Consider the following 10,597-nt stretch of genomic DNA (forward strand, 5'->3'; position numbering starts at 1 on the left):
ACCACCCGTATAAGATTTCTCAGTCAGTGCTGAGCTCTATTTATAACACACAAACACACATAACAGACACACATGGAAACACTTGGTCTTTAAAAGTACCAGAAGGAGTGCGAGGACTTTCTCTCCTTTCAAACCTCAAACCCTCTTTGAATCTTACGCCACAGGATTCTGCTGATATCCTCTGATTGTCCATTTACATGCACTGGGCTCAGTCTGATTAACAGTTTCCTTTCTGTTCGCAGGGCAGACCTGCAGCTTCAGAGACCTGGCACCAGAGGATCTGAAAAAATGGTATGATTTCATTTTTGCAGTCGTCAGATCCCCCCAAAAATTTCAAAACGCTGTTGGTTGTTTTTCCTTCAGCAGCTTTACATTTGTCACATGAGGTGTGTTATGTTTGTCATCTCTCCATTGAACACATATGTTGTTTGCCGAAATCCTTTTTAAACCTGTCTTGTTATACATCTATTGTTTCTACTTTTAAAAATTGACAAAAGAAGCTGGCTTAGTAAGACCTCCTGAAAAATCAGTCTGGTCTCTCTTAGTTTTTCCAAATCAGAGTGATCGTTCTTGGGCATCCAACATGCAAAAGCATGTCCAGTATGATTGTGCAACAGCACAGATTTTTCTATGATATCACTTCGTAGCTCAAGACGGGATAGTCAGTCAATGTAGCAGCCAACACGATGTGCAGAAAGAAAGTCAGGTTAGAAACAGAACGTGCGACATTGACTCCTTCTTCACCTAATTCTTCTACATATTTCAGCTTTAATGAGTTGTGTTTTAATGTCTTGTGTTGCTTTTTGAGTAAGTCATCATTCTTACACGGCTGGCTCCTCCTGTTTATTTTCTCATTCAAATCAGAGTCACCGTTCTCGGGCCTCCAAGGTGCGCCACCACATCCACTGTGATTCCTGCTACAGCCGCCGCTGCAGGGCTCGGGTAGAGGCCTCTGTGTGCTGCGCAGTCATCCCCTGCCGTCTGCTCTGTGGCGCTCTCTTCCACCTGTGCAAAGAAGAGGATCACCTGCTGCTCTGCCCTAATGTGAGGGTGCCCTGCATCAACGCTGAGTACGGCTGCCCGATCCAATTGCCTCGCTCTTCACGGGCAGCTCACCTCCAGGTGTGCCCGGCCAGCGTGGTGTGCTGCTCCATGGAGTGGAACCGCTGGCCAGCCAATGACGCCCACTCCTTCCCAAACATGGAGCTGCATGAAAACCTGCTCAGAGAAAGAGCGCAGGGAAGGTGTCTGGACCTGGCCTTGGCTCTGAAAGACCAGGACCGCCTCTTTCACTCCATGAAGATGAAGAAACTGTTCCCAGAGCTGATCCAGTGTGTGGAGGAGGAGGAGAGGAAGGAAAGGAGGATGGAGGAGGAGAGAAGGAAGGAAAAGGAGAGGAAGAAAAAGGCCATGTTGGAGAAGGAGGCAGCAGAAAGGGCAGCTGCAAAACAAGCCAGTGAGCTCGCCTGGGCCTCTTTTAACACGTACAATTTGAATGATAATACCCCTGATGACAAAGAAGAAGAAGAAGAAGAAGATGAGGAGGAAGAGGTTCGGGTCGAATATGAGCAGGGGCTTACACAGGAAGAAAGAGAGGCTCTTGCAAGGGCATCAGGAATAGAGGCTGATCATCTTGAAAATTACAGCGCCTGGGAGCGAATGTTCAGCATGGAGATGGGTGGATGCAGGGAAACTGAGGGGACAGCTGTGGCAGGAAGGGGACGGGGACTGGCTAAAGGGAGGGGGAAAGGCTTGAGCACCGTTACGGAAGAAGATAAAGCAGATACCTGTGGAGGTGCAACATCATCAAACACCTGCAAACTGCTGACCAGCACTCTGAACAAGAAGAAGTTTACATATGAGCGCCTGGAGCCAATGAAGATCATCACTGTGCGCACTTTCAAAGTCCCGACCAGCTTTTCTGCCAAGCAGAGCCGCATCCGCAACCCAGGTTTTTACAAAAGAGAGAGCAAAGCTGTGGATACCAGTGACCTGGGGGTGGCACTAGAGGCAATGCCAGTGTGGGAGGAAGTTCAGGTGAGGCAAAGAAATTGAACCTCCTTGTAGACTTTTTGTAAAATTGTCCTTTTAGACCTGCAAAGGCTTTAAAAAAGTCACTAAGGTACAGCAGAAACAAGCAGTGAACACAGCACTGATTCATTCAGATTCATTCATGCATTCAGACCTATCAGCAGACAGCTGCTTATTGTTTTAAAGGTGTGTCTTAATGTTTTGCTTGATTGCTTACTTGCTTTTAGCTTTATAGTTTTCAGTCTCTATTGACCCCAGAGGAATATATGTTGCATTCTGTTTCACGAGATAGTTGCTAATGCTGTGCATTTTGTAGTTTTGTTAGAGAGGTGACCCATGAATTCAGAATGGCTGAAAAGCTCTGTAGACAAGTCCAGTAAAGGATTTCCACAGACTCAATACCTCCTTTTGCATTACTCATAATGATTTTAAGACTTTCCATGTGCATTAGTTCTTCCTGCGCTCCCATCCACAGTCCTAAGACGTGTATGTCAAAGTAATTAAACATTATAAATGATTCAGCAACCTCATAGAGCTGAATCATTGTCCTGAATTGTAAGGTCACCTTACAACAAAATGCAACAATAATAATATTAAAAGAGATTTAAAAGCCAGGAATAATATGATTGTAAAACATATAAAGCATGATGGTTATAGCTGACACCCTGATGAAAACAGAGTCTAGCTGATGAAGGTGAATGGTAATAAGTTTGAAGCGAGAAGACAAAGTTACTGAAGTTCTTTCAGGTCATTTACAAAAATGTATGTCTATTTTCATTTTTACTTTCTTCGGTAGGTTTTAGTGCTGGGACACATGCAAAAATTATAAAATAAACCACTTAAGTTGGTTATCTAAGAGGAGAGTGTGGCTTTGCTGCAGGACAATATCAGAAAGAACTGTTGGGTTTTTTTTGTTGTTGTTGTTGTTGTTTTTTAGGGCTTTTAATTTCTTTTTACATTTTATAAGCCGACAGTGTGAGTGAAAAAACTTCTTTCATGTTCTTGAGCAGGAATATATCTTTCTTGTACCTTCTTAGACTGTATTTTAAATCCTGGAGCATCACAAGCCAATGGAACAAAATGTGCAGAGAACAAATATTCATGTTTTCTCAAAGTACGGAGTAAACAAACAAGTGTTACTGTTTACTGATGACGTTTTATGTCATATTTGTCATATGTTTAATAAATGAGAGTCGTTTTTGCTTTCGTTGTTGTTTAATGCTCACCAGCTACGAAGCTCCCCGATGAAATATTGCTCTGTTGTTTGATTGGCTGCTCAGGCCTCTCTGCTGTGCTCCCTGGAGAAGGAGCTGAGGGGTCACCTCATTGCAGAAAGCGTGTCCACAGACGGTCTGTTAACAGACGAAGGCACGCAGACCTACAGCTTTCTGTCGGCTCCTTTCCGGAGAAACACTTCGCTGGCCGACCTGACGGCTGTCAAACCGCTTGAGCTGCACCTTCAGCTGCAGGTGGAGAGCGTCACCAGCCGACATCACAAGGCCAGCTCTGCCTTCACCTTCCTCTGTGGACACACCTTCCAGCGCAGAGAATATGGCAAACATTACAAGTGAGTTGTTTTTTCTTAAATATTTAGGTTTTGCATCGTTTAAAGAGATTAAGACCTGAACAAGAAATACACAAAGCAGTCACTGACTCAGAATGATGCTCTAAACCCCATCTGATACTGTGAGAGCAAAGTGATCTATTTCTAATAAAAAATGTTCTGTCGTGTGCAGGAACGTCCACAGTGATATCCAGATGTGTGTAAACGGATGGTTCGAGCAGAGATGCCCGCTCGCTTACTTGGGATGCAGCTACAGCCAGAGGAGATTTCAGCCCTCCACACACGAAGCCACCATCAGCTACAAGTGAGAGAAATCACAGAGTTCATCGAAATGTAAACAAATTTAACTGTGAGCTGAAGCGTGTTAGAGGGGTACAGGGTACACATTCTAACTGCACTGTGTCCCAGTTACATTTCTAATTCACTTTCTGAGCTTTATAAACAATAAAAAAAAATCAATTCAGAGTTGTGTAGAAAATAAAAAAGCTCTTTATACAGTCATGTGATAAAGAAAGTTTACACAGGAGTGCATAGACTCCTGTGTAAACTTTAGTGCTGGGCAGAGAGTAACTGCAATAATCTGAAAAACATTTGCGAGCAACAGTGAAGTACATTTACTAATTACGTCCTTTGTACAGATGAGACCACAGTGGAGGTTTGGCAGAAACTAAGCAACATGTGAGCACAAACACCTCAAACTAACTTTAAAGCACGGTGGTGGAGGAGTGATGGTTTGCGCTTATTTTGTAGCCAAATGACCTGAGTGCACTGCAGCCACTGACTTGAACAAACAAAACCATATCAAAGTATTCAAGAGTCAAATGTGAGCCTGGGTCATGCAACAGGGCAATGATCTCAAGTACAGGGAAAGAAAGTACTTTTGCAATGACCCCGTCCAAAAACTGATTCAAATGCTGTAGTGGGAACTTAAGAGAGCCGTGCATAACCGTGCGCCCACAAACCTCCATGACACAACATTGTAAACAAGAGTGGGCAAAGATTCCTGCACAGTGATATCAAAGTCTCATAAAGTCTTGCAGAAAATGATTACTTCACGTTATTGCTGCTAAAGATGCTTCTGAATCTGAGCTGCTGAATCGTGGCGCGTGTAGATTTTTTTTTCCACACTTCTCTTTATGTCAAAGTGAATCGTGTAAATCTGCAACAACTATTTGTAACCACTTGAGGGCAGCAGAAACACACTATCAAACTGACTAGTTAAACATTTTGCACATAGTTATCTGTTCACATATCCTGCAGATGCAGAACACAGCTGTCATGTTTTGGCCTCCTTGAGTAATATTTTCTCCTTTTTGGATGTTTGTAGCTTCTACAAGCACACAAATACACTATCTGTAAGTTTAGCTCTTAATGCTTCACTCTTATATTTCATTGCTTGCAAGGTGTCCCTGATTTTGGTTTTGGGCTGTAAAATTGAAAGCATCAAACTGAACAACGCTTCAGAACTTCAGTTAATCTTTTATTTCATCACAAGTCACACTTTTAACATCACACTGTTGTGAAAATAACAAATATGATGCATAAATTAACCTTAAAGCTACTATAACTTTTATTTTAACAATCTATAACTCAGATCAGAGTCAAAGCATTTTAATCCTCTGCAAATAAAAATCCAATACTCTTTCAAAGACCACAGTTTCGTCTGTACTTTCAGCGATGATCTAGGCTGCTTCAGCCTGATTCCCACCACCTCTGTTTGCCTGGGTGACACTTCCCAGACATCCAGGAGCACGGATGCCTCCACCAGCTTTGCTTGGAGGAAGAGAGGCAGTCGAGCGGGAGGAGCGGACGACTCGCTGACCTCTCTTCCCTACGAAGTGCTGTGCCACGTGGCCAGTTTCCTGGACAGCTTTTCCCTGTCCCAGCTGGCTATGGTGTCCCACCTCATGAGGCAGGTGTGCTCCTCTCAGCTGCAGGAGAGAGGGATGGTCACCCTCCGCTGGGAGAGGAAGACCTACTCTCATGGAGGAGCCAAGTGGAGGGTGAAGCAGAGGGTAAGATTGGAGCCACGCTAACAGGACTCACAGTAGACATAATGCAAGATATTTCATGTTTATCAGAATCAGAAAGACTTTATTTATCCCCAAGGGGCAATTAAGATTAGAAGTAAATATTAGAAATAAAGGCAAGAATACAGCATAAAAGAAGGAAGATATGAGGGACGAGTGCAAGTTTGGCTTTGAGCTGGAGGCACAAGAAACCAGATGATTGTTGATCTTGTTGTCATCATGTAGCAGGGTTGCCTTGATAGTAATCAAGTGATGCTACATTTAGTTTAGAAAACACAACGCTGACGTTTCTTACCAGGCTGTTTAATTGTTGAAGGCCAAAGAAGTAATCGCATGCAACATTTCACAGCAAAAAGTCAGTAAATGAATGCAATTTAACATCTTTGTAATCATGAGTCTTTTTTTCTGACTTCATGAATCACATCATTCATGCTGTGACCACTTGGAGCAGATTATATTAGAAATATTGACTTCACCCTAAAGAGCACCCTCATCTAAATATAATTGAAGCAACTTCAGAATAAATAAAAATGACAGATTGAATGGTTTCCCAGTTTGAAAAAGCAGAGGCCTGCAAATCACCTCATTTTTTAAACTACTGTAATAGTGACCATTCTGGACAATCAAAGCACTGAAAGATTTAATGTGAAATAAAATGTGAGATATCCCACTTTTGCAGTCAGGACCTTATATTTAGTTGCATCTCCATCGCTGTTCATCACTGCAGGTCTGGCAGTTCAGTACCTTGTTCTCTCCGGTGGATACGTGGTGCTTTCAGGATGTGCCGCCTATCTCAGAGCATCTAAAGGTGTGTCGTTATTATGAGAGGGAGTCCAGGATGGAGAAGATTTACCTGCCACGCATGCGAGAAAAAATCCAGCCCAACACAAGCTGCAAACCTCCCACTCTGGTTACCATGTTCCAGCAGAAGAGAATCATGATGTAGTTCACTGTAAACTGGTCTGGTTTGGGGTTTTATTGCATGTTAACTTCTTTTCCCCCTCCTTCTATTCCTATATCTCCTGCCACTGCAGTTCACTTTAAAATTACAGGAGAAAAATCACAATAAATATAAAATTAATGCTTACAGAGATAAGTTTTGGGGTCACATGTTGAACTGAATCTTAGAAACTACATATATTTAAAAATGATGTCAGAAGAGCACTGAAGTTCATTTTAATTATAAATAAATAAATCAAGCTACAGATATCTGCTGTTTTTATTCACACGTTTCTTTTTCACAGATGCTTTGCAAATGGTTATAAACTGAAATGAGAGGGATTTCATGACTAAATAGTATCACCAAACACTTTATCTTATGCATCCACATTTTATTTTATTTTATTTTGTGTTACGCCTGTAAACAAAACATATTTGCTTAGAAAATGAATTGCAAGTGCAGCGTTAACCACGTGATGAGGTAGAAAACGGATTCAAGTCACTTGTGCAGGAGTAACACAGCTCTGCTTCCCCCTAGTGGTTCTCAGTGGCATTGCGCATGTTTTTGAGGATATCCGCTTTAAACATTTTATAAAACATCGCCACGTTCATGGTGGAGATGAGACTCAGGCCGGCGGCCCCCATCATCAGGACATAACGAGGAATGTGTTCACTGTGACGGGCCAGCCAGCGGCTCATCCAGCCCAGCGTGCAGGCACGAAACACCAGAAACCTGCAGATGAAACAGAAGAAACAAGCTGACAGATACCAGTCTACACTAAAGTCACCATGCAAGGCCCAGATAGTGAAAGCTTGGGATTCAGTATCTTGCACAGTATCTGAGATATTGATGTGGGAGCAGCTGGGATAAAACTGGCACATCTGTGATTATTGGACAACAGTTTCAGGCAGATAAACACAAAACAGGCCTTTCAGGAAACAGATTAAAGAAGTAAAAGTAGAGCGCAGATGGTTTCCTGGAGGCCTCACAACTTTAAGCTCAACAATTCTGGTTACACAACCAATTATTAGGTTTCGGGGGAATTAGCTTTTTCCTCTCCTTAATAAATGAAGCCATCATTAAAAAAAATTAACGAGGCTTTACTCAGGCTAAGTTTGCATAATATTAACATTTATTTGATGTAACATATTCAAAAATGCTTTTAAAAAGGTGCTTTATGATCTTTTCCCGCCTCGCATAAAAAGATCATTTCTTCCTGCTAAAAAGAATTCCTGAACCACCTACGTTCCCACGTTGAGCCAGCTGGTGATGCTGTAGGCGAGAGAGGGCTGAGGGGCGGTGAGTTCAGTGCCTGGCTTGTTCCTCCGTCCTGAGAGGATGAGGAGCTGTCTGAGATGAAGGAAAACAGAGTTGATCTCTACCAGCAGAGACACCGCTGCAAAACCCAGATAGAGGCGGGACGTCACAGCCAAACCGAAGCATGAGATCACCTGAGAGAAATGTTAAAACAGCACATGCAAAGAGACAGCAATACAACACTTTATTTACACGTTAATCATGCAAAAATCACAAGTTTTAATCATGGAAAATGTGAATTAGCTCATTTCAGACCACCCAGAAATGAATGTCAGTAAGTGATATATAGAAACCTGCTGGACCATGATTATTAAAGGCTTTATAGCCTTGAATAATTATGAATTTTTATGAATGAATTTTTACACACCATCATTAGTATTTGGAGGATGAATTTCAGGTTGTCAAGCTCCACACGTCCCCTGAGATCAGCTGATCTGTGCCAGCACACACCAGCTGATGGCTCTGCTGATTGATCTCATAATTATCAGTTTTATATTGGCTGTTATTGATGCGTGCTGAGAGGCGACGCTGCTGCCCTCCCACTATTGAAAATAATACCGCAGGAAATAACAGAATGACAACAGAAGAGAGTTTAAAATGTTAATAAATCGCTGTAAATAAAGTTTGGTAAAAGAGTTATGTAACTAAACATTCTGTGAGATTTTTTTTTTTTGCATGAATTTAATGAATTAAGTATCTGGATAAATTAAAAACAAGCCAAACTTGATGAAGGAGAATATACTGTTGGGTAACCTCAGGAATGTGGTGACCCACTCTGAGAAAACTGGACGCAAACATATAAAACTTGAACCTTGAACTTTGATCAGAAAGGCTTGTGCAGGATTAACTGTTCGCCACGTAAAAATAAATAACTCGTTGTGTCTTTGGATAAAGTAGAACCTGCATAGAGATACTTAGCAGCACAGTCAGGAGCAAACGCACCATGACACAACATGTGCTGCCTGAAAGCAGGTCTGCTGTATGCGCTGACAGTAAAATCACAGCATAGAGCAGCACGACTGAGGTTTCGCTCACTGACCTCGTCGTTATCACCCGGATATGGGATGAGTGCTATCACCAGACTGACTCAACTTTGTGCTTGTGTTCTTAGATTACACACTCAGGAGATGAAACAGTACTCAGATCCCGTATTTTAAATGGATGACAGAAATTAAGCTTATGTGAAAGTTCAATAAGGAAGATCTGTAATCACTCATCTGCCTGCTTTCCTGGCTCTTCGGCTGCTAGTCTGTTCATTTCATTACTGCCACTTTCCCCTGCTGTCAATCTCAATACTGACATCGTTATATTCTTCATTACTACTTTCTTCTTGCCTGGCTTCTTTGAGGCGATCAGCCTCCACTCTGCGTTGTTTAAATCTGTGATCTCTTTTCAGACTCATCTCTCATCTTCACTTCACTGAACTCAGGTTTCATCTTCACCCCCACCAGCATCTCAACTCCGCAGGGTCTTGTCCAAAAAATCCTATCAAATCCTATCCTGTGAATAGCTGCATCACTCTACCTCCATATTCAAAAATGTAAAAAACAAAACAAAAAGCAGCTCATTATGATCTCTTATGAGGTCATAATTTTCACTTACATTTGTAAGGACAAGAGAGAAGTATCTTAAGTATCTTATTAACTGAGATAGATGGATTATTATTCCCTGTTTTTGTGTAAAATAAACTGATGTGTTCCCGTTACAAAAAGTGTATGTTGGTTCATGTTTTCACACTGTGTTAGCAAAAACACACCCAAGCATTAGACCCACAAAGGTCATTACCAAAGAGTGGTGGAGGAGTAGCTCCCAGGACTGTTTGAAGGGCTGGTTCAAGGCCATGTCTAGGAAGTCGTGGATAAAATACCCTGGAGGAGAGGTAGAAATATGCGTGCAGGCTAATGTATTTAAACAACGCTAAAGTATTAAACTGCTATCAAGTTATTTTTTGAAATTCAATGTATACACATTTGCATGTGTGTGTGTGTGCGTGTGTTTGTGTGGGCATCACCTGTGGATAAAGACTGTGGGAGTGCAGGGAGCAAAAGGAGATCAGGTCCTCCATCATCTGAGGGTGACGGTAAAAGCTGCAGGGCGAGAGAGCCCACAGGAAGAGTGAATATCACACGAGTAGAAAACAAACGTCCACACTACCCTGACTGCTGCGCGCCTCTACGAACCATAAAACAGCCCCCGCTCCTGTCAGGCAGCTGTGAGCTAACGACGTGCTGACATTCCTCCATTTCCAGGCTATCCTCTGTGCCGGCTGCGGTGTTGGCAGGACTCTGATGACTGCATTGAGCAGTTTGAAAGAGCCGGCAGAGCCTCCAGTGAGAAGAAGTGTTGATTTCAAATCCATAACAATAGTTGAGCGGAGTTCACCTCACGCATGTCCAGTGCATACCTCAGTGGAAACACGCTTCATGAAAAGAGAGCATGAGACGCTTGTGTCACTGTGAGGTCACTGTTATATATCATATATTGTTTCTAGTCTCTGCCCTCTAACGCACATCACGCACACCAAGTGATAAACTCATAGCTGATAGTAAAGGGCCGTGGACACATAATGGTACGATTGCCTCTCAAGGACAACAACCCTGGCTTTCATAACTCACTTTCGCTTCATCTTTATGACATCTTTTCAGCAGTACTGTTAGGTCTGCTGAACAGTTCAGCAGCTCTACTAGCCCCACACACATACGTACACACACGCCA

General features: G+C 42.5%; 2 protein-coding genes across 2 annotated transcripts; one reads left to right on the forward strand and one right to left on the reverse strand.

Moving 5' to 3' along the window:
* The first annotated feature begins 85 nt into the window (after nucleotides 1–85).
* LOC146565912 (F-box only protein 40-like) lies at nucleotides 86–6,782 on the forward strand. Its single transcript, XM_085287969.1, has 6 exons — nucleotides 86–291; nucleotides 865–2,037; nucleotides 3,312–3,598; nucleotides 3,768–3,899; nucleotides 5,271–5,610; nucleotides 6,353–6,782. Exons 1-6 carry the CDS (start codon nucleotides 289–291, stop codon nucleotides 6,569–6,571), a joined length of 2,154 nt encoding a protein of 717 aa, XP_085144095.1. The 5' UTR covers nucleotides 86–288; the 3' UTR covers nucleotides 6,572–6,782.
* Nucleotides 6,783–6,903: 121 nt separating this feature from the next.
* LOC146565913 (TLC domain-containing protein 2-like) lies at nucleotides 6,904–10,173 on the reverse strand. The gene is made up of 5 exons (XM_085287970.1): nucleotides 10,063–10,173; nucleotides 9,894–9,969; nucleotides 9,668–9,750; nucleotides 7,811–8,016; nucleotides 6,904–7,297 (listed from the first exon to the last, which is right to left on the reverse strand). The coding sequence occupies exons 1-5, from the start codon at nucleotides 10,123–10,125 to the stop codon at nucleotides 7,099–7,101; spliced, it is 627 nt and encodes a 208-aa protein (XP_085144096.1). The 5' UTR covers nucleotides 10,126–10,173; the 3' UTR covers nucleotides 6,904–7,098.
* Nucleotides 10,174–10,597: the final 424 nt, after the last annotated feature.

This window comes from Mchenga conophoros, linkage group LG10, assembly GCF_057382185.1.
Source record: "Mchenga conophoros isolate Kocher_MC1m ecotype Shallow Benthic linkage group LG10, M_conophoros_male_GT1.1, whole genome shotgun sequence".
Lineage (NCBI taxonomy): Eukaryota > Metazoa > Chordata > Actinopteri > Cichliformes > Cichlidae > Mchenga > Mchenga conophoros.